Source organism: Mya arenaria, chromosome 9 (genome assembly GCF_026914265.1).
Source record: "Mya arenaria isolate MELC-2E11 chromosome 9, ASM2691426v1".
NCBI lineage: Eukaryota > Metazoa > Mollusca > Bivalvia > Myida > Myidae > Mya > Mya arenaria.
In genome coordinates this window covers 67,898,271-67,923,555 of record NC_069130.1, presented here as the reverse complement: position 1 = coordinate 67,923,555, position 25,285 = coordinate 67,898,271, and the positions used below count along the sequence as shown (strand labels likewise).

The window sequence follows — 25,285 nt, the reverse complement described above, 5'->3', positions numbered from 1 at the left end:
TACCTGCATGCTAAAGTCCTCAAGAATGGGCCTACATGCATGCTATAGTCTTCAACAAAGGGCCTACCTGCATGCTATAGTCCTCAAGAATGGGCCTATCTGCGTGATATAGTCTTCAACAATGGGCCTACCTGCATGCTTTAGTCCTCAACAATGGGCCTACCTGCATGATATAGTCTTCAACAATGGGCCTACCTGCATGATATAGTCCTCAACAATGGGCCTACCTGCATGTTATAGTCCTCAACAATAGGCCTACCTGCATGTTATAGTCCTCAACAATGGGCCTACCTGCATGCTATAGTCTTCAACAATAGGTCTACCTGTATGCTATAGTCTTCAACAATGGGCCTACCTGCATGATATAGTCCTCAACAATGGGCCTACCTGCATGTTATAGTCCTCAACAATGGGCCTACCTGCATGTAATAGTCTTCAACAATGGGCCTACCTGCATGCTTTAGTCCTCAACAATGGGCCTACCTGCATGCTATAGTCCTCAACAATGGGCCTACCTGCATGAAATAGTCTTCAACAATGGGCCTACCTGCATGCTTTAGTCCTCAACAATGGGCCTACCTGCATGATATAGTCTTCAACAATGGGCCTACCTGCATGATATAGACCTCAACAATGGGCCTACCTGCATGTTATAGTCCTCAACAATGGGCCTACCTGCATGAAATAGTCCCAAACAATGGACCTACCTGCATGAAATAGCCCTCAACAATGGGCCTACTTGCATGAAATAGCCCTCAACAATGGGCCTACCTGCATGATATAGTCCTCAACAATGGGCCTACCTGCATGCTATAGTCCTCAACAATGGGCCTACCTGCATGAAATAGTCCTAATCAATATACCTACCTGCATGCTATTGTCCTCAACAATGTACCTACCTGCATGATATAGTCCCAATCAATGGACCTATCTGCATGAAATAACCCTCAACAATGGACCTTCCTGCATGTTATAGTCCTCATCAATGACCTACCTGCATGTTATTTTACTAAACAATGGGCCTTCCTTATAAATAAATTTAGGCTATCGGTGTACTTTTAAAAATATTATATAAGTGCAAAATTTCGCCACCACCAATAAATAATCAAGCGGAATTGTATATCTAAAACCGGGCTACACAGTATTTTTTCCCAAATACATCTAGACCAATATGCCCATGCGTATACAAGTCATATGTTGTGATCACGTGAGTGTCACATGGTTCGGGATGTGGGGGCGCTGCATGGTTTTGATTGGTTAGAGGGAAAGCCGCGGCCTTTGATTGGCCAAAGGAAAAGACCCGCGCTGGAGAAGAAAAGCAGTCCCCAGTTGAGAGAAACACAGAACCATAATTCCAAAGCAACCTGACACGTAGATCAGCTTACCCAAAAGTACGGATGGTATGCCTGATCGCTTTCCTTGTCCTTTATGAATTGTATTGTTGACTAAATACAATACATAATATAATTAAGAATATGTTTCTTAACATGAACAAGGTACAGTACATTTATATAAGCAACTGAAAAAACGCAATAACGCAATTGCGTGATGAAATTTTGACAGTTCGAAGTTTTTGTCTTACAAAAAACAACGAATTTGAAATTAAAAAAACACAAGGCATTGGTCTGTGTAATCCCAAATTGGCCTTAGCTACGTGCCTGAATTCATACTACTTAACGATGTAGCATGAATATAGTTACATTTGAGCGTAAAATAGTTAATGCTGAAATAGCGGAATGAATTTCTATTGTAATGTTGTCACCAAATGTGTACTTTGACTACTACCCCACCCCCTTCTCCATCCACTTCTTGCTTGGAAATATATTGAGCGGGATGAGATTTCGTCGTGAAATTATTTAAAAGCGTTCAGCACAATGTCATATACACTTCAATTGTCTTATACATACGGGTTTGACTATATATAGACATAATTGATTTACCAATATTTAACTAATCAAGAAGACATTGCCCAGGCAAACATCCGACATATTATAACCAATGTTGACATATTTACAAAGGTTTGATCTTTGGTTGGTCTGTCATCAGCTATGTTCGGCTTTAATCTATTTCGACATTGTTGGTCATTTTTTCACACCAATGGCTGTCTGTTCAACTGATCTGAGTTTTTGGGGAATCCCGATCATGTCGGGCTGTTACGGAATTGCATCACAACTGAGGTGTATGTACATGGGACAGCAGTTGGTTCCCGACAGGCGCGTGTTTGACACACCAGCCGGTTGAGACAGCAACCCTTGAATCTTATTTTACCTCATGTTTTTATTAGGTTATTACAGACCGGTACACATCCAACCTTAGAGACTAATAAAGTTCACTGCTCAAGAAAGGGATCTAAATTTAGACAACACTCTGATGCCGGTCCATCCCAAAGCTACATTGACTCGGTTAAGAAACAGAACATGACCATGTATTTGATCAGTCGGGGTCGAGAATTGATGTGAAATCTTTATGGAAGGAACGAAGTAATTTTGAATAGTGTATCGAACTCTTAATTCATTTTCTTGATGAGAAGTGGACTCCGACCTATCCCACAAACCCGTTTTGATTATAGCCAGTATAAAATAACTTGTAAATGATCTATAAATGCATTGAAATCTTTAAAAGCGTATATTTGGCGATATCAAATTCGACCCATTCATGACTTAAGCAGTTTAAAGGGGATTTTGAAATATGAGTAGGTTGCTCTTTTAATGGTATCATGTTTATTTGGGACGATCCGGTGTTATTATAATCTGATAACAGATCACACATACAAGTTTTCATTTCGGTGTCTTACGTAGACATTATTAACTGGACAGTTTGGGTTTGCACCACTATTGAGCGTGGCTATTAACTGTCATGCTACTTAAAAATTAACTTTTTTAAGCTGCAGAAAACATCAAGGTTTCCGCTTCATAGAGACGTGTTTCCTTCTACCACGGTAGACGGTAGATCTACACCATTATTTAGTATAATGTTCGCAAGTGTTGGCTAGTTGAAATTGTTCCATCTAACAATTAAAAACAAGATGATACGCAATCTAAATCAATATTCTAGTGATACGTGCTGAAATAGACCGCAATCCAGTCGATATGTTATAACACGGTATGCGCTCGTGGCCTAGAAACGAACTCGGTACCAGGAGTTTTTGAACAGGGTTGTTTTCAATCCTGTTCACAAAATAAAATGTCTATAAATAGTAACAAGTGTCGACTGCCTCTTTACCACCAAAAATATAGTTTGAGAAAGTGCGAACTATATTAATTGCAAGCTATGTTTCCAATAACCGAGCTAGATTTGACAAAGTAAGAAGCAATCATAACGCAATATCTATTTTAATCATTTAATTTGTTGAACTTAGATAAAGATAATATTAAAGTAGTATCCATGTGCCAAAAAATGAATGAACATCGAAACTTAAACAAAGAAATACTATCCACTCAAAGCGCATCATTCCATCACGTGACACAATGATCTCATCCCCTGCGCACAGGTTCCTCGCTTAAAACATCACGTGACAGCCCACGTGGGAATAACAAACGCACGCCATTTTGACAGGCATGTACTAAAGTGCTGACGAGTTAGCTGACGATATAGAAATAGAGAGAGTTGCTGACCATATAGACAAAGAAGAAAAACGTTTTGAAATTAAAGCTTTGTCAAGACTTACTGTGTTTAACTTATTTTATATACCTATAATGTATGTATAGACGGATGTTTGTGTATTTTTTTTTGAAAATGGCATTTCATTGAAATGAATTGAGTTATATTTTTTGCTGGTTTGGTGTAAATATGAGAAAATATCACGGATTTATTAACCTTTTTAGGTGTTTCATTTGCAGTTGTTTGAAAGCAATTATTTTAATTTTGATCAAAAATAAGCAAACTTTTGCAAATGAGTAAAGTTTGATTAGTATATATTGCATTTTCTTGATTGGGAATAGCACAAGCATTCACCATTTTTATATTTTCATTTTCTATGATTAAACCCCACACATTTACGGGGAGGAAGGCTTCGTGGAGTTTGTTTCTATGCTGTTTCAATAATTCACCAGCCGTTGCATATTATCTATTTATCGTTCCTCCCGGGTGAGAATCCATTTTTTTTATAAATAATGTATATATAATTTTAAAATACTAAATTGAAAGTTTAACAGTGACCCTGAAAAGGATCATTTTCAATTTAATAATTAGTATAGCCTTTGTTTATGCCAACATCTAATTAACAACCGGGAACGGTTTGAGTGTTTCTTTTAAATTCACCCTAGATGATCAGCCAATTTATATTTTATTTCTAAGGTAAATAAATCCTTGGAAAGCCTAACTCATATTGTTACACCATAGGATGGAATCTTATGCTGGGATTGGTTACATTCTCCAGCAACATTAACTTTATTGCCAATAAAATATTAATTTGTCATTTACCATCATGCTCCAATAAACCTGGGGCGGCCCCTGTGGTTGTTTTACATGGGGACTCTTAATTCACTGTGCTACATATCAGCACCTTATTAATTGTTCATGCAGCGCTATCAGCGCTTTGATTTGTACAAGCATGACAAATATGCGATGATTCTAATTATTGCAATACTGTATTCCATATGCTCGATTAAATTGGGAGGGATATAAATATCAATCGTACAAAGAACTTAAAAGAAAAGAACCTGTAAATATAAGTGTTTCGTCATAGACAACAAACACACGGTTGCGAACAGTGGCTCCAGCTCATGGTTTAATATGAAAAGTCAGGAGTTCGACGATTGAAACACTTTTTAAAATCTTAAACAATTTAGCATAATATAACACAACAAAGGTTTGCTTTATTATTACGATAACATAAAGAAATAAACACCTTATAAGTATCCTCGCCCACTTTTATATATAGAAATGAATGAATAAACATATATCTAACAGAACAAAATAGATCCCAGTTTTTGCTGCACATCTGACTTTCTGACTTGGAACATATCGAGGAGTAATACATATAACATTTTTTTTATTAATTAATCTTTATTAATAAAGAATTTAGCGTTCAGAATTTGCCGATATTTCTCACCAATACGTGCATTATTATACAGCGTATTGGCTCAGCCTCCACGCTTTGGCTTAAGCTCCCTGGCTTTTGGCTCCAGCTCAACCAAGAAAAAGAGTATAAACATGCTTAATCCGGTAAACAGGGGGTCATTTTTATTCCCGACAAAATAAAAGCACTCGATAATACTGGTTTTATCTTAAATGTAGGCTTCTTGAGTGAAATTCAGCTGAAAATTGGTGAAAATGTTCTACTTTCGTTTGTAAACACGCATGTGTTTGATGGAAGAATCGGTCTTACAACTCCATCCACAATTTGTTTAGAAAATAACCGAAATATGTGTGAAGATTAAACATATTTATATGGCACTGCATTCCCCGAATTCTCAAATAAGCCCTCATAATTGTGATATTAGATAAAATAACGAGTCATACTTACGTTTTATGATGATGTCCGTTCTTTTGCTCTAGCTCGGAAGTGTCAGTGGCTCTTTTTTATATACTGCTCCTAAAAGAGCTGGAGCAACTGTTTCGCATCCGTGAAACACAGAAAACAAAAATACTTGTATCAAAACATCGCTTTAAATAAGTGTTAACTGATGTTACCGTCTTGGACCGGCCAGGGACAGTCAAAGACAGCTGGCTTTCGGTAGGAGTTAAACCGGTTAATGAGGGCAACTATCATTCTTGTCACATCAATTATTCAAAATAATTTGATTACAGTTTTAAACATTTCAAATTCAGAAGGAAACTATATACGAAAGTTAAGGATTGATTTGTGAATAGAACGGCAACTACAATGTCAATTTGAACTAAATATAATACCGATTACAATAGGCATGCAAATTGATATGGCGGCTGTAAGCATTTGCATATTGAAACGTAAAGGCTGTTGATCATATTACATTTGATATGTATAACAAACGTCCACCTTATGTGTGTTCGCACTAAATTTGCACACTATAGGGTCTTCCCCAAAATATTCCCGCATACTTGATATACTTAAGAACAAATACAATCCGACATTCAGTCAATATACAAAGAGAAACGTACATATACTTACACGACTGGTTAAAAATGGCAAATATGTGTGAGTAAAGTCTACATATTTATTACGAAATATCCATGAACTTATGAAAACATTGAAAATATAAATTATGTTGTATTTAATTAGAGATTTTTATAAACGGCGTTGTCTGCGATACTGATAACATTGTTAATACGTTTAACATTTCTTTTCAGACAGACTCATCATTGTTGGACATAATTTAGAATCAAAGTGTGAAATAGCAAACGCCCTGGTTAAACATAAAGGGTCTTTCAAGACATTGTCATGTCGCACAAAACCTCTCGTGAAAGCCTTGAAGAATTTAACACTGCTCGGAAACCAGGCGAGCTGCCATGTGACACCTAATCTAAATACCCCTGGTTGGGAATATTCGGTTCCGGCAATCAAAGGCTTTAACTCGAAGATATTTCTATACGTTATCTTCCGTGGAAATGTTGATGTTGATGATGATTCCTCCTTCAAGTATGTCCAGAAAACATTCACAAACCCAAAAATTATTCCTGTCGTGTATTGTCAAACAAAGCTGATTGCAGCGGGGCTTGGTTCTGCTTATATCAACTATTTGAAAATACATGGCGATATGGGTTTCCAAAGTAAATGTGAAATCGGCGAACGCGTTCTTCAAAAGGTTAACGAAGCAATAAAAACTGAAACGCCGCAGTGGAAAATGACAAGCGACTTTTACATACCAAGTAAAACGTACCGTCAACCAAGGCCAACACCACACACATCGCCACCAGTTGAACAAATAGAAATAGATACAGACAAGATCCAAGTGAAAGGTGAGGTTTTCTATATCGTGGTCAAATTAGAGTTTTTAAAGCTTTTCGAAGTGAGCTGCATACTTAAAATGGCCTGCATATTATAATTGGCACACAACGACAGACATGTTTCATATAGTGAATATACGCATGCAACTGCAGAATAAATAAACGTAGCGTATTCAATAATTTGTTATTTAATTATTATTCATGCTTTGATGTCCTGTGCCGTTTTGAGTCGCTCATTAAGTAGTGTTTTACCTTGACCGGTGTACCTTTATATTTGAGACCTTTCCCTTTAGTCTCCTTGTTTGATTATAAAGAACTGGTAACTCTTTATCTGTAGAAGAAGGAAAACCATTGCCAGACCTCCGCGAAGAAGACTGGTTAATGTTTTACAAGGCAATGGTTCGAGGACAAGCTAGATCGAACCATATACGTGTCAACGTAGTCGGGAATCAAGGTGTCGGGAAAACGACACTGGTCCGAAGATTGCAAGGAAAGAAAACCGTTTGTCCCGACAGAAGACAAGCTCCCACTGAAGCACTTGATATCGATGAAAATATTTGTCACTGTGTGCAAGCGGCAAACGGGACGGAGAAGCAATGGGAAACAAACCTTTTCGGTACGTTTTCTTGTTTGATATATTGTCAATATTACGGTATGAGCGTGTGATTGAAGCGTGATTTTTAAACTGAATAACCAACATAATTCCTTCGTTACATTTTTGTAAGAATTATTTTTTAAACGTTCAGGGCACAGATTATTGCCATTTACTACAACACACACAAAGGCGACATATATATGTAAGAGAGATGCAAATGTTATCATAAATATAGTTTTGTATATCATGCACTCAAATACTGGTAAAAAGAAGTAAAGTTATGTTTGTTCTTGAATTTTACGAGCCTGATAAAGAACGCAACTGCATTTCAAATATTATCGACGTATACAGTCCAGGGAAATTGCCTCCCAAACTCCTCATTTTGAGAAAAGGGCTTATCAGTCCATGAAATTGAACCAGTCAATAAATCACCACTTAGCATGTCATCCTGCTGGACTATTTACTGTGTGTATTCCCAGATGTTTCTTGTACTGACCAATTTCACTATGTTAGCATTGAGTTTGTCATGAATAAAGTGCATGTATAATCAAAGCACTGATGGTGCTGAACGGGTTGAGCGATGATTCCTTGTATGTGATAATAAGAAGAAAAAAAAACATATGAATGATAGTATGGCACTCGCTCGCTCAATCTCACGCCTGCCCGTCCATCCATCAACTGGCCGACACACCCGCCCATCCACTCACCCACTCACCACTCTAAACCGACTCACAACCCAACCAACCCCCAATACATATTCTTAAAACGGGCATCATAGCAAAAGGTTATATTCAGATTCAACTAAACTTTTATGCTAGTGTGTTATTCTATTATGCCTATCAACTACAATTTTAAGAGAATGTGAACACAATTGTAGTATAGAAAATATTATTTCAATTGATTCACAGGTTTTAAAAGAGAGTATAACAAATTATTTACAAAATTATTAATGTACATATTCAAACCAATTATCCATAACAGCACTATATCACGGCCTCTAAACGCCAGCTCCACCACTTTACGGTGGTGCAAAGAAAAAGAGCTGTCGACACTTCCGTGGTGGAGCTGTGCCCTATGTTTACATGAACAAACGTGAGTATGGTTTATATTTTATTTGATAATTTCATTTAACGGACATATTTCACTAGTAGAAGTGTTCTTACACGGTACCACATCCTCCGATTTTCGAAATATGTCCGTTAAATGAAATTATCAAATAAAATATAAACCATACTCACGTTTGTTCATGTAAACATAGGGCACAGCTCCACCACGGAAGTGTCGACAGCTCTTTTTCTTTGCACCACCGTAAAGTGGTGAAGCTGGCGTTTAGAGGCCGTGTATATGGAAATAAGAGTCTTTAGAATGTTCAGAAGTATATGATTGACAAGCGCAAGGCTAGATATTGTTTGAACTTACACACAAAAACATACATGTACAGAGAAAAACGACCCAGCTTACCAAGAAGTTGGATTATGAACACCAATATATGTCTGCGAAATTATTAGAGTTATATATTAATGGATAAGATAAAGAATAAATGTTCTTCCATCTTACTTACAATGCTGCTTGGTATGTTTATCTTGATTCACATCTAGAACAGTGCAGGCAGAAGGGAGAAACTCGCACTGAATTAATTATGGATTGTACACCTGAATGTCCTTTCCTGTAGTATCTTATTTATAGAATTTTTATACAATACAGTTACAATTAGCTCAACACCAGACCTTCAAGATCCGTGCCCCTAACTTCAAGATCAAGGTCACAGCAACCTTCTATACTAAGTATGTGTCCGCCAGTCTGTCTCGTTTTTGTCAAGTCCATATTTTGATGGTCAGATTTGAAAGAACAAAATGTTTGGCAGAAGTGACCAGCATAGTATGAGGAAGTGTCGCCATTAAAACCCTACCTATCTATTCCAAGGTCACAGCAAACGTCTGAACTTAGAATGCTTTGCTATAAAAGCCTTACTGATATGGTGTATTAGGCACTGAAAATGCTTAATGACAGCTGCACATGAGCTTGTTTGGGTTTAAAAGGGCATTGTGGTTGCCAAAATGTGGTCATTGTAACACCGAGTAGGCTTTACTAGAGCTACACATGCGTTTATTTGGCTCCGAATGTGCTTTATTGTAGGCATAATGAAAATAATAGAGAACTGGACTAGCTTACGTTTAGACCCTCTGCAGTTTGTTTATCTATGAATATGCTTGGCTGTATCCATAAAAGGAATCGTCAGACCCTGGAACGATTCGTGTAGAAGCCTTCTGTAGTTTAGAATACCGATTGTTATGCTGCATTGCTGTTTGCTTGACACATGATGGACTTAAATGTAGCTGCATTTGTGATTATTTTGACCTGAGTTGGATGTAAAAAAGCCTTACTGTGGTATGTTTTACACTAGATTAACTTCATTGCAGCAGAATTTAGATTTACAGGGCACTTCATTAACGTGATTTCTTTACACTAAATGGTCTTAAGTACTTGCATTACAAAACTATTGTCAATTGGGCACTTCATATATAGAGCTTTATAGAGCCCCTTTATTGTTTGTTTGGCAAAAAATGTTTATTGGACACACAGTGGATTTGAGAACAGTCTGTCTGTGGTGACTGTATGGTAGATAGGGGTTGATGGTAGCCATAATGAGGTTGAATGAGCTCTGGGTTGACTTTTTTAGAGCCCGTCTTGGGTTTGTTTGAGTCGGCTTGTCTGTGACCACAATAAGGATGCAGAGGGCCGCTTTTTTGTCTACAAGACACAATTTGAAATTGTGTCCTAATGGGGTTTGAGGAATTCAGTGGACTTATAGAAACACAGATTTGCTTTCTAACAACTGCTTCGACCTGGGGAAAGATGTTTATTGGGTTGTTTGGTACTACAATATTAACACGTTAGGTTGGAAAAACACAAAATGGACTTAAAAGGTCATACATTCGGCTGAATGGGCTTACATGAGACTCATAAAACATTTCAGGTTGTTTAGCACTGGATGCTCTTAAGTAGGGACATTGTATGGTTGACTTGACTTTTAATATGGGAAAGGAGATGAAATATATTTATTAGCTGTTTTGTGATTGTATTTATGTTATGACTTCAAACAAAAAGAAGATTTTATTAGAACAGCGCTGTCGATATTGACCATATTTGCATTTTCACATTCAAATGATTTTGAAATGCGTAGTATTGTACGTCCGTATGAAGTACATTATGAAACAGTTATGTCATCTAATCATTACGATATGTTGCGTTTTTATGCCAAGTATGCAACTTTGCACCTGTGGTATTTTTTGGATGCGTTTATATGGTAATTGATAACATTGACTTTTTTAATAAAATGCTATTAGTTTGTGTTGAAAAGAACATTAGACATACTGATGAAGCTAATTTTATTCACATAAGATATCAATATCAATATTTATTACAAGTCTTATTCACTATTATGTTGCAGTAATTTAAGAGAAATAAAAATGTTATCCTGTCAGAAAACATTTAAACTGCACATATTCACGATTGTTTTGCATCCTTAAAATAATAAGAATCAAGAATGTGTTAACTTTCAGCTATCAGCTAAAATAAGAGTGTGATAGCTTTTCATGAAAATTTAATGTATTTGAAATTTTAATAATCCATGTTAATAGCATATGAGTCTCAAAGAAAGTACAAATATATTACTGAAAAATACCCCTACTCTGGCCTTGAAATGATCATTCCATGTACCTTGAAGTGTTCAAAGTTGTATGTAAATTTTGATTGTCTTATTACTTTAAAGAAATGCAATGAAATCAATTCTTCCACTTAAAAAAATAAGTACACTAAATCTGTTCTGAAATGTTCTGAACGACAAAAACAAGTGAAAATACAATGTACAGCTCGGTTCTCAGAAACATGTGTTGGAAATTTATTACCAGCTGGGGAGTCAGTATTTATAACTCTGTGCTTTGCTTTAGATCATTATCATAGACGTGTTAATAAGAACTGACCCTGGGTATGATATGTTATGAGGGCAAAAATTATGGACTGTATATATCAGATAGTTAAACATTACACAGTTTACCTAGCCTGTTAAGCGCTCCGGTATCGGGGAGCTTAAAGGGGCAACATTCGCTGCCTCGGCAGCGAGTAAATGAGGAGTGGCTTATTGTAAATTCCCTCAGCTATGTACCTGTCTGTTAAACTCAGTGTTCTATCTTTAGCACACACAAGAAAAATGTAAACGAACAGGGCTGATCAGTGCAGCCGATGTATTTCCCCACACTACAATCTTCTATATGAAATAAAGATTACCAAGCCAACTTTTCCAGATGTTTTCTTTGAAATGATTGTTTTCCTGTTCCTAACTGGCATTTTGTAAGCTCGACTAGATCTTTTTTCTGTATGGGACATCCCTCTCAAATGTTTAGAATCAACATTCTTATTCCAGTCCAAAATAGCAAGCTTTATTCTCAGTCTGGAATCCAAAACTAATTATTTTGTCAACAAACAATAATAATGCTTTATTGAATGTATCCACAACGAGTTCAGCAAGGAAACAATTCAGATAGTGTTGACACCTTTAATTGGTAATTAAATGTCACTGGCTGGAATCTGGTTTGTGTATTGATAACTGGAAATCAAATGCACGTTTTTCAAAAAGGAGGGAACTCAAACAGTTATACAAGAACATTTGCAAGACATGGAACTAGGTACTGCCTTCCTTTAAAAAAATAACTTTGGGCAGAATAAGAAGACTCAAAATATGGAACAAAATAATCAGGACAAAGATATATATATATATATATATATAAAGTTTACATGACTGAACAACAATAGGAGATATTCACTTTACCTGGCTGGGATATAAACTTTTGTAATGAGGACAAAGCTTTTGATAGAAAAGCGAAGGAGCAACTAACATTTAAGCAATGAGGCTCATAAAAGAAATTTAAAACGACAAATATGAAAACAATGTTACATATTTAAACCTGGGAATGATTCACCAGACTTATTAATTACGTAACGCTTCAAAAGGAAAAAGTGTTAATATCATAGAAAACAATTAGACTAAAATGTAGCATATGAAGCTGATGATATCTATCAATAATTTTGGGATATGCAGGTGGAATAAAAACTTATCAAAGTTTGTTCACTTTTGTTACTACAGTATTTGATAGTGAGGCATGTCATCTGCTACAAGCAAGCTGCTAAGGATGTAAACACCAGCACGTGGTAATGTTTACAACAGAGAGTTCATAACCCCCAGAACACCAATTAGCCACTCCCCCGGCAAATTCAAATTTTCAATCTGACAGTTGGATTTTTTTTCTCAAAGTCATGTTTCTAGTAATGTTTCAAAAACAAATTAAGGATTTTTTATTTGTTTAACTTTCATTCTACATGCCTGCAAAGTTTCATGTCTCAACTTTTTGTAAGCATTGCATAAATTTGGAAAAAGTGTCCCTGATGTGAAACATGCATAAAATTATACAAAAGCTTGCCCCAGCGCCACCTGAGGTTTATATAGTCCTGTTGCCCCTTTAAATTCTGATATTTGGGTAAACGGGACGGGTAAAATCCAGAATGCGTCTGAAATATGACCCGTGGCGCTTGAATATTCGTGAGTGAAGAATCTCCGTAATTAAACACAATATCATGAAGCTTTAAAATATCTTGAAATTTATGGTTCACTGAACAATTGATATCGCCACGAACATTAAGATCACAAGCAACATTTACGTGAGAGTGCATAGACGAACATGATCTCTCAGGGACGAACGACGAAGACGTCGGAGACATACAATCGCTAGACGCAATGACTGTTCAACACACATATAATCCGGATATGACGAAAACGTATCTGACGAAGCTGAGGACGGTTCACAACCCTGAACACGAAAAGGATTATGACATAGCTCAATACATTCAGTTCTTGATGTTTGATGAAACGGTAGTCAGGCTTGTTTATGGGGACATGACGCAGAGCTCTCTGGATGGTTTCGTAGTTCCCGATCCTTCAAAAAGCACGTGGCGCAAACGTGCTTCACTGTACGTATCTCTGAACCTATCCGCGCAGAGTGTGGGGAAGTCTTGGAGCACTCGCCCTTTTGGAACTTAGAGCAAAACCATGTGCGTTTACCTGGCGTTACGTTCGAGGTTGATGATGATCCAGCCGTTGTTCGAAGACTAGCACTGGTACTACTTTGATCTAACAGGAGATTTAAGCTCTCTATGTCCGAAAAACTGTCATTCCAAGATCTATTGCCACGTTCTATATCAATAAGCACCTCTTGGTGAATGTTCAAAATACAAATCCACTAATACACATGAGCAAAACACATTAGAGATTTCAAATGTACCACTCTACGCTTGATTTCCGCGAGCGAATCCCTCGTGCCCGTGGTGAATAAATGTGAGATTATCGCACAATAGCCGGCTACAAACTGGGTCATAGAGAGATCATTATATTCAATTTCTGATTGTTTGCAAAGTTGACTCGGAACAAAGGAATGAGGCCAGAGTTGAGTTTTTTTTTACTTGAATGTCTTCACATTTATTGACTTTACCAGACTTAATTTTCTGAGAACTTTGCGAATGATGGATACCTTCTAAGGAATCGCTGGTCTCTGTAGGCATTTTTATATCCGCCTTCCGGTTAAGCACATCAGAAGCTCGCAGATCATGAATTGTGTCGGGGCCTCTCGGGCCAACCTCTGGGAAGCCTGACTTGCTGCTATCTGCTATGTCGACGTCATCAAGTTGGCGTCGTAGCTCCTCGATCTCTTTACGCAGTCTTCGAGTGTCAGCCGACTGACGACGGTCTTCAACCAGCTGTTGAAGCCGCGCACGCTCACGCAAAAGTTCATCACGTAAATTAACATCCGGAGAGGGTTTCTTTGGCGTCAGCTTTTGTAAGTCTGATTTCAAACGCACCTCTTCATTTTCAAGACCAACCAGCTGATCTTTAATGCTTGCAGTATGCTTTGATACTTTTTCTTTGGGACGAGCCCCAGTATCCGCCATTTTTGGCAACGAACAAAGAAAACACACGTCCGAACCGGATTAAAACTAGAGAACAAATGAGAAAGGCGCCAAAATAAAGAAGGGCGGACAATTAAACATTCGGCGCTAAGAAAGAGTTCCCTCCCTTGATAATTATTAATTTTTCTCAAAATTAGTTAGTTTAGGTAACAGTAAGGTTCACATGAGCCATGTGGCCGGTAGATTTCTGCGCGCGAGCAACTTACACTTAAAACATTTTATTGTTTGTGTTTTTCTTACTTCGATTTTTGTTTTAACGTCTTTCTGGTACAACGTCAATGTACGCATATCTTTTTGGCGATCGGCACTTTATAAAAAACCGGCCGCACGAATATTGGCGACGGTAACATCATCGATTGGCCCTCATAATATAATTACGACGGCCACTAGGGAAAGAGGACGTCGTATATATCATGGGCCAAGATATATGTACGCATAGAGTATTGTAATAGGGTGGTTTTTACAATAGGGTGGTTTCTTATGGCCACGACTATGATTACGGTCTAACTCAGCAGTTAGGGTTCTGTGTAGTTTGATAACACGTCGGAAGTCTTTAAGGGCTTTTATAACAAAAAACAACTTAAGCATATTACACAAGAGTTAACAATTAAGTCAGTATATTTTCTATAATACTTTGAGAATCAATATTCCTCAAAATTAATACTATTTTCTAGCGGCCGTACTAGTGCATAATATAATCTTATTAAAAGAATACAAACATCATATACAAAACAGGTACAAACACATTTCACATCGCATAACATATAATTTAACTCACCAGCTGTAGGCCAAACTGTCTTTATATCCTCCCTGACAGATACATACAACCGGTGCCGCAAATCTAAAATAAATGGATTTATTAATATTACTTATAATATTAAGTAGGGTTGATTCACTATCTTGACCTTTTAAAAATATTTTAACTATCATATTCCAAATTTACTAAATACTTAGATATAACTGCTCATATGTAATTGTAATAATTACACTTCTAATTAAATAATAATATTTTAGAAATATTAGAAAACAAAGAACGGATTGATCCAGTGTTCCCACCAAAAATGTCAATTTCGGGATAATAGTCACAGATGACCACACAGCAATTATATTTTAAAATTACTAAGAAAGACAACTCCGCCAATAAAATCAAAGCTGATTTGCTTGTTTTCTCCCTTACATCAAATAGAACTCGCTTAAAAATAAAATGTAATAATTATGAAACTTGGACTTTGTTACAATATGTAATTTGCTGTTATCATTTGAATATTGCTTCACTTTTAAAAGCATCATTGAAACATACAACAAAACACTTTTGCCCATGCTTGAGAGTGTTTTTATAACTTATGTATATACATTAACTAACGTATCGGAACGGTAGGAAGTACAGTGGCGGCACTACGGGGGGGGGGGGCAGCGGGCCGGCAAGTAATGTTTTTTAGGGCACATCTTATTGATTTTACAGTACAAATAAGTTGTTTTGTCACAATTTAAATTGTATACATGTATAAGCATTTGAGCAAATAACAATTGAACCTGATTATTGAGTATAATATATTATATATCATATATTATTATATACGAAAAGAAAAAGTTTCTTGAAAATGACATCGGGGTCCGAACATTTGATAAAAAAAATCAGCGCCGCATTTTACACAGACAGCTGATCAAAAGTAGACAAATATGGCTGCAGTTATACGCGCAAGTTTACTGTTTTCGGAATATATCATATACCAGAAAAATAAGTTGTTTTTAAACTGTTAACATGTGAACATTATATGTTCGTCATTGCTTTTAATAATGTCATTGTGTGTCAACAAGGTATGTGTGTGCATGACGTGCATTTAACAAAAGTTTAACTTCAAAACGTTGCCGCTTTGAAACTTTCCATTTCGGCCTTTATTATCGTCTAGTTCTCGGAATTATCCTAGAGCCTTTGTAAATTAATACATAATAATGTATTTGAAACCCTTTTTGGAATTTGTTGTCAAGTTGTTTTTATTTCAGTTAACTTAAATAACAATGACATCCGAGGCACCTACAGTATTTTTGAGTGCAATCAATACACTGTAGTTTTATATAGCATTTATTCTACAGCTGATATATGTGTGTCTCAGGTGGACAAGTGGTTAACCACTTATCCTGTTAATCCGTCGACCCTGATTCAATTTCCCAAATCGGCTAGATATTTTTGTTGTTTTTTGAAAGGTTTATCTTAGATCAGTAAATGCTATCTTTTTAATTGTTAAACTTCATTGACAGTGAAGACAAATGTTAATTCCATGTCATTATATGATTAAAATAATGCATTCAAAAAAAGTTGGCTATGCTTATAATTAGTTGTGCCCCCCCCCCCATTTAGAAAGTCCTGGGTCCGCCACTGAAGTAGGCTGCGCTTCACATGAAATAACTATCGTGTAGATTACTTGTTCACTGATATGCACGATAGATATTGACCTTTGTCCTTAACAACATGGTAAAAACAGTTTTACCACTACCTTCGTTGTATGAATTATTACGATAAATCGGTTGGTCGGTGCACATACTTACCAAAAATACATTCGCAGGCTTATATAAATATACCCATGCAATTCTGATTGACATTTAAATCATAAACTTAATAAATGGATAAATGACTGCGTGATAATTGGCGTAATACATCATCACATTACGTGTCGCGTTTCAGGTATCGATGATCTAAACGTTCAGAGGTTAGCCGAAGCCATGTCAAATCTGACAGCAAAATCTGAAGGCTCTGACAGGAGCTCGCCGTATGAGGAAGATATTTTTGATGAGGAACTACTTCTAGGATCAGACGAAATCGTTGAAATAGAAGATGTTACAAGTACAGCAACACAAAACCAATATTACGAAGCCGCCTACAAGGCTAAGTTCAAGCGAGAGCAACACAAGTTGATTTTGCAGCAAGCCAAACGCAGACGTGAATGTGGTCTATCAAGTCAGGTGTATGTATCCTTTTGGGACTTTGCCGGACAGTCAACGTATTATTCCACACACCAGGCATTCCTGTCACCGCGCGCTGTTTATCTGGTTCTATTTGATTTAAGCAAGCCGCTTGAACTTAACCTTTTCGACAGTCTTAGTTTCCGCACTGGGGGATCCAAGAAATGTACTGTGAAAGGTATGTAAACATCAGTAAAGAAACACGTCTGTTGTTTAAGGTTTATATAATGTTAAATAAGAACACATTGATTTTATAATGTTATTTTTAGCCTCTTTTACGACCACATTTATCATTGCACCTGGCAAAATTAATTCGTTAAAGTGGAGGTCATTTCGCATAATGTTTAAGGCGTTTTAGTACAACTATGTTTATTTCTAAACACTGTGTTTTCTATTGAAGAAAATATCCAAGCCTTTTGTTTTATTAAAGTATTGTCTAGAGCTTGCATTTTAAGAAAATGAATAGTTATCATATTTTCATCTTTCTCGAAGGAATATACTATTGTGTTCAAATATATATTTTGTTTAAAAACAAACGGTCAGATTATTTTAATATTAGCATGTGCCATTTCTAAAAAGAAATGTCGGTCGTGTGTGTCCTTGTGTGTGTATGTATTCTTTGTTGGTCTAGTTTATGATTGGGCTGTTTGTATTTGCGTCAAAGAAACAAGAATATATTAGTGATTTGGCACATGTAGTGTTTTAGTTTTGCATTATCGAACTGTATGTCATGTTTTTGTTTCTCCATTAGAATCTTTACAGTTTTGGACATCATCAATCAGTGCATTCACATCCGATGAAAGCAATGGTCGTGCTCCGATTGTTCTTGTCGGAACACACGGAGATAAGATCAGCGACGAAGATGCACAAAAAAAGTTTAAAGAGGTCCGAGCAGCAATTAACATGGAAAGAGTCGAGTGCTTGAAGATTGACAATACTCTGAATGCTGAATATAGTCCGTCAGACTTGGAAGACTTACGAAATACCTTACTCGAGTTGGGGCTGGGCATTTCGGATGAATGGGTACCTGCAAAATGGCTAGACCTTGAAGATGCGCTTCACCAACAAAAAGTCGGGGGAAAACACGTTTTAAATTTTGAAGAACTTCAAAAAATAAATCGGGATATTGATTTCCCGTTAGAAAACGACGAGTGTTTGAAATCATTTTTAGACCACCTGCATTGCCGTGGTCAGTTGATGTATTTTCCCGAAAATCTTCCCCATGACCTCGTTATTTTGAATCCGGTCGTTTTGGCCAAATTTCTTAATGCATTAATGAGGTTTGATCATGCGGAAAAACAAAAAACTACAAACGTTGATGCTACCAATATGAACGGAATAGTATCCGAAGAGTTTATTTCACAAACAGCGGGAATTCTCTTTGAAAAGGAGAAGATTGTTGCAAACGTTGAAGCACTGAAGAAGATGTTAATCAACTTAAAGATTATGCTCTCGTTTACGCAAGAAGAATTAGGAGGAACAAAGTACATTTTACCAAGTTTGTTGTCAGACAAAGCGCCGATTACCTCCTCAAAACCACCAAAGGAAAAAGCGCCAAAAATAAAAATCGGTTTTCAAAAGAGCTTTTTGCCACCGGGATTTTACCATTTGCTGTTGGTGTCTTTAGTCACTGAAGTAGATGATGTGTCGGTATCAACGGTAGAAGACCATCCTCAGCTCTATTGCCTTGGGGCGTCGTTGTATTTGAAATACGAGACAGTTCTCATCGAGATTTATTGGGAAAATTCAAACATCTTCATTGAACTGAACAATTATTCCATAATGCGATCCTTACGAGATATGAAAGTGGAAACCTTTGTTGAGAACGTGGAGCTTGCGGTTCAAAAAACTCTGGCTATATATAGACAATCGTCTGTTGGTTACATTGTTTCAATTGAATGTCCAGATCATCGAGACGTGTTTGTATCTCTTGCAAAGCTAAGGGCAAAAGACGAAGTGATGTGTCCAGGAATGCATGCGCTTTCCCTAGAATATATTGTCAAGAAGATACAATTCGACATAGCCTTGGTAATTATGCCTGCTTTTTTGATAATTCATAACCATTATTAAATACTAATTGTTTTGTCGGATAAAAGAGTGTAGCGTGCTTCATTTTCGTCTCCGTATAACCGTGTTGTTTAATTGGGTGCATATTGCTTCAGTATTATAATTTGATTAAGAAGATGGAATATACATTGCTACACTAAATGCCATTGTAGAATGTGTGCTTATTACGGGGCAGTGAGTTACTATAGCTAACTAAATGTCCAAGACAGTTCAAATGCTCTAACTAATTAATCACTTCCGTTTTGTGTGTTTGCATTGTCAGTAGGTTCATTATTTGAAATAATGAATTTCCCATTGCATATTAGAGAGATGACCCAGAACTGAGCAACGAGCCGAGCCCAAAGCAACTCGCAAGACTTGCAAAGTTTTTGAGGAAGGAAGATTCAACGAGTTTAGGGCGGCTTGTAGATTTAAACACTGCTTCCATCGAACAAGTGCGAAATGACCACATAGATACGTCTATGCAGCTATTGCAAATATTGCTTAAGTGGAAAGGGAGGATGGTGAGGAGAACGCCAACATTGCAACTTCTCGTGAAAATATTGACAAGGACAGGAGATTACGAAGTTGGTGACATAAAAGGGGCTCTCCTCGACGAGGTTCAAACGTATGAATTTGGTAGGTGTATGATCTTAACTCGCCGCACTGGTCTTTGTTTGTATTTTGCGTTTGCATTGACGAAACGCGAACCTTTTATGAGTAAAACAAAAGGGCATTCTTTGAATATATTATAAATTATTTTACTATTGTTTACTTATATTTACATTAAGATCAAACCAGTAATACCATGTTTTACAGATTTGCAGCCTACAGTGTTAAGCAAACCTCCTTCTCAACGCACCATGATGACTGTTAGCAGTCATGTCGGATCTGTTTATCCATTGATTCTTTTGGAACTTGGACTCGAGCTTCCGAGTATTCAACAATCAAAGTACAACAACCCAAACAACATGAGGGGAGTTATCTTTGAATTGCTAGATAAGTGGCAGCAGCGATATACCGATACAGCGACGCTACAGAGACTATTAAGTGTAATGAAACATTATGAAACACCCACAGACAATGTTGTTAAATGTCTTGCGAGCATGACATCTGAGCAAGCCATGTCGGAAAGGTAAATATAACTTCAAACGATAAACGGGTTTTCGTCGGGCCCGCTATAACATGGCCATGAATTGGGTAGTTTCAAAATAACTTCGCACTAATGTTCAACATTGAAGTAAAAAAAAAGTGTGTGCAAGATAGGTGAAAGGTCAGGCTCACACTAAAGTGCCATTGGTCAAACATTGGAGTCTGGCATTTCCGGTCTGTAACTTGACTGTGCACTGAGGGTTTTAAAATATCTTCGTACATATGTCTACCATGAGAAGGGCATATAGCATGCAATACCTAAGTAGGTGGGCCAGAGATCAAGTTCACATACAAGGATGATTGGTCAGATAAAGTTGGTTTTAGTCTTTATGACTTCACTGTTATGCATAACATTTAAGGTTCAAAGATAAGGCTTCCTCAGAACAGTTAAATGATGGACGGGGTCGACATTTTTGGCGTTCGCCTATAGACATCTGGTTTATTTTTCGAGTGAAATGAAAGTAACGCGACGCATGCCAATAATATTTATTTTTGTAATTCAAAACTTTGGTTAACAAATTCACAATTTTAAATGAAAAACGATTTATTGTGTTAATGTTAAGTTGTGAGTGATGTTTTATTGTGGATTACTGTTTATGTGTTCTAGATGGTTAGTAATTTGAAATTTCACTTAGTTCGTTTTTAAGAGATATTGTCATAATGCTAAACATTAAAACAAAAGCTAATAACATTTCTTACCTTCATATTTTTGAAGAGCTTCATTGTTATATCATATTAATTCGCCTTTGTTAATCTGATGAGATTCAGTGCCATATCATATTATACCTTTCATAAATCTTAGCTTAGTAGGTCTTCATTGTTAATAGTTAGATGACATAGTCAATTATTAATGATTAAGAATTAGCGACACGAGCGTAGCGAGAGAGCCCGTTATAAATAATAATCATTAAGATTTTATTTGATGTCATCTGAGAATACAGATTCATTGGATAACACATTGTCAACGTAAAAAATGACACAATGAGTGGTTACCGAACGAGTGGCAGTAGGAGTGCCCGATCGTCATTGCATTTGCTCAAAATGTAGGTTGTATTCTAAACCATATTATACATTTCATAAATTTGAGGAACTTCATTATTATTTAAAAGTATACCTTTCCTAAATGTTCAGAGCTTCATAACTGTACCATAATATACCTTGAGTAGGAACAAGTTTTACTTAGTACATTTTATAGACCATTTTCAGTGATTATATAGGTATAAGTTGTTAATACAACACTTTACATGGATTCTTTCTTTTATTTACCAGCTCACAGAAAATCTATAAATACAATATAAAACAACAATAAAAAACATGTTTAAAAGAAATAAATCAACGTAAATTAATACTATGTGGATTACGACTGTTTTACCTTATATTCCGCCTTGTAACATCGTTTTCACAAGGTTTTTTTACCAGAGAAAAGTTTATTCTTTTCTTCGGAAGTATGAACTGTTACAATTATAATTTCAATATCATCATCAAAACATAGATTGGAATTAATGTCCGAGAGCATATATTTTCTTCAGACAGGTCGATTCCACCCCAACAATCCATGCTGTAATTGTCTTTCGGTTAGTCCATATATATCTCCATGTTTGTAAAATGTTGTGTATGGTGTGATGTCTTAAACAGGTTTTATATATTTAATATTTAATTCCATTGTTCGATATTGATATCTTTTTCGTTCCATACTTACTTTCATTTTTATTTTTTTTGCATAACCATTCCTTACCTGAACGTCAAACTACGAAGTTTGTTTCGTTATCATCAGATTTAGATATTGTATACCATCAGTTTATCATATAACTGTGTGTAACCAATTTAAAAAATGTATATCGTTTCACATCCTGATGAGACGTTTTATGTCATTACATAGTCTACTATAAGTTATTCGTTTGTATTATTTTGTATTATATGTTATAACTGATTTTGGAAAATCTCAACCGCATGTATACGAACGCAAGTTTTGTAACATTGCACTGTTTTTGTTTGTTTGTGTACTTCATTTTACGATGTGTAAATGTATCGTCATGCAAGTGAAACATGATGCTATTTCTCTAAGTAAAACATATATCTCAGCGTGTTTGCTTTCTAATTTAGCTAGGTTCATTCTGTAATTATATTGATTTCAAAACTATGACAGGAAGAATACATAAATATTAAATGCTAACAAATGTAATTAGACAAGTATTGTTAGACAACGAATTATTTCAAGTGAACAGACGTGAAAAGGTTATACTGAATAAATAAAGGAAATTTGCTGATTTCACTGCAAAACCGGATTTTATTGCACATATGCATGTGATCATAGAAAATAGAAATAGTTTCAAGATTAAATCCCGATCGATTTATTCAGAACGTTAATTTATATGACGATAATTGCATGTTGCATTCGTCTGATGCTACCAAGCCTTTTGATTGTATGCACTAATGTCTTATTGGTAAAATGTTAAATGAATTATTTCTAATTTCTAATGTTATGAAAGCATTATACAAAGAATGTGTGATTTTTCTGTCTTGAATGTTATTTTACCCATTGAAGCTTTTGTTTTATAAAACATGTTACTGAATTTATACACGTCCTGTCGCGTACAAATATTTTCCTCCGGCGGCCTGTTTTAATCCAGATATACATGTCCATAAAACTTTAACCAGTATTGAAAATGAATACTAAGTTGATAAAATAAAACTAAACTTGATGCTTATTGTGTCGTTTATAACTGAATACAGATTTAAGATTATTGTTGTTTCAACTAAGATCCTTCAATGAAAACGGGCCCGGACGTCTGCAATATGAACATGACCAAGAACTCGTATATTTTCGTTTATCTCCACTCAATTACCTGTGGTGCTATATATTTAAATTACAGACTAAAATTCACCGTGACATAACGTTACGTATAAATTGTGCACACCATAATGGACATTGTATCAAGTTCGTCCGCCATTGATATTCAAGTTATATTTACAACTCAACTTCCATTCTTTAAATGAACTGCCTTTTGGCAATTGCGTTGATCAATCGATGAACGCAACATCTTCGGATATGTTCGGATCGCAATTCATCGCATAACAATATACATGAAAACTATTGATCTTGTTATTGTTTGTATTGTGTCAGCAGATCCCGTAAAATATAAATCAACACTTTAGAAAGTGTTCATTTATTATATTTTAAATGTACTGTTGCCTTCGGACACCACACACTTTGACCAGCCCAATTGCGTTCATACCCCGATAATGACATCAAACCCGCAATTCATTCCTTAAACGACGTATTTCTGTACGCTACGTTGACAAAAACTGACAATGTTATATTTTGATAAAAGCCAAACGTCCGCGGATTTGAAACTTGGCATACAACCTCTCGCTTCTAGCTTCAGAAAAACGTGTTTAATGCCAACCCGAGTACAGTAGCATTAAATATGAAAAATATGCAAGGAACGTGAATCAAATTCTGACAGAGTAAAGTGTTCAAATTTGGTGATCTTTTGAAAAGCAGAGCGGTCGCAAAACTAACTTCAAAACTTACTTGGCGTATTTCGTGTTCGGAAATATTTGATACACTGACCGTGACTCTGTATGTGTGTGTGGGTACGTCCGAAATCATCACTCCAACTAGTAGGATTTGGGTGATATGCGTGACATATGCAATATAAGTTATTTTAAACTAAGTCATGGGTAAAAATTCTGCACATATTTCATTCAAACACATCCGAAACCTCCAGTAAACAACCTGACATGAAACGTTATATTCCTGCAAAGTTGCATCACTCTGGACTCTATACTTTCAGAGGTACGCGGGAGTCAAGATTTTGTGTTGGACGGACGGCCCGATAAAGGGACATGGGAAACTCTATATGTTCATCCACCCTTTTTTAAGTGGGAGCTTAACTTAATCTCTTGAAGTAGTAGCAGCAGAAGAAGTAGTAGTAGTAAAAGCAGAAGCAGGAGAAGTAGCAGAAAGAGAAGCAATAGCAGTAGTAGTCGAAGTAGTAGTTGCTGTAGTGGTGGTGGTGGAGGGTTGGTGGTAGTAATAGTAGTAGTAGTAGTAGTAGCAGCAGTAGCAGTAGCAGAAGCGCAGTAGCAGTAGCAGTAGTAGAAGTAGTAGCAACAACAGCAGCAGCAGCAGCCATAGCATTATAATGAAGTAGTAGTATGTTGTTGTCGAGCCGTTGAGTTTCATGAGAATAAGACTTTAAAATGTATCCTATATGAATTCCTGACAGAAATCACCTTCGCAAAAAAATGAAACAATTGGCCACAAGGACGCGAACAGTTTTGACCCCAGAGTCACGCTTGAACAAACCTTGCAGAGGACCAAACACTGATGACAACAGAAATGGCTACAAAATGATTAGATTTGCTCTAGCAAGCGTGGTTTGTGGGATTTTCAAAGATGTTCATTTATAAAACAGCCCAAAGGACAGGGTCGGTGTTCACACCAGCATCACCATTTGGACAAGAAATGTTTGTCAAACATTATGCCCCCCTGAGCGCCATGTTGTCAGGATTATATGGACAATTGAATGAAATATGCATGGACCGAAATTACAGCTGGTTTGTCACTGACACTGGATGCCATTGAGGCAGTTTTAAGATTATGACCATTCAAAGTGTGAGGAAAGAGTGTGTTATGACCAT

At 36.4% G+C, this 25,285-nt stretch overlaps 1 protein-coding gene across 1 annotated transcript; it reads left to right on the top strand.

Moving 5' to 3' along the window:
• Positions 1-6,053: 6,053 nt before the first annotated feature.
• On the top strand, positions 6,054-23,340 carry LOC128245722 (uncharacterized). The gene is made up of 7 exons (XM_052963951.1): positions 6,054-6,118; positions 6,271-6,879; positions 7,205-7,483; positions 17,163-17,618; positions 18,192-19,468; positions 19,813-20,125; positions 20,306-23,340. Exons 1-7 carry the CDS (start codon positions 6,106-6,108, stop codon positions 20,623-20,625), a joined length of 3,267 nt encoding a protein of 1,088 aa, XP_052819911.1. The 5' UTR covers positions 6,054-6,105; the 3' UTR covers positions 20,626-23,340.
• The last annotated feature ends 1,945 nt before the right edge of the window (positions 23,341-25,285 follow it).

What these genes read in the sequence shown, in the direction of transcription:
- LOC128245722 (XM_052963951.1), top strand. An exon ending in TACAATTCGACATAGCCTTG is followed by an intron (nt 19,469 to 19,812) that starts GTAATTATGCCT and finishes ATTGCATATTAG; the next exon opens with AGAGATGACCCAGAACTGAG. An exon ending in GGTTCAAACGTATGAATTTG is followed by an intron (nt 20,126 to 20,305) that starts GTAGGTGTATGA and finishes CATGTTTTACAG; the next exon opens with ATTTGCAGCCTACAGTGTTA.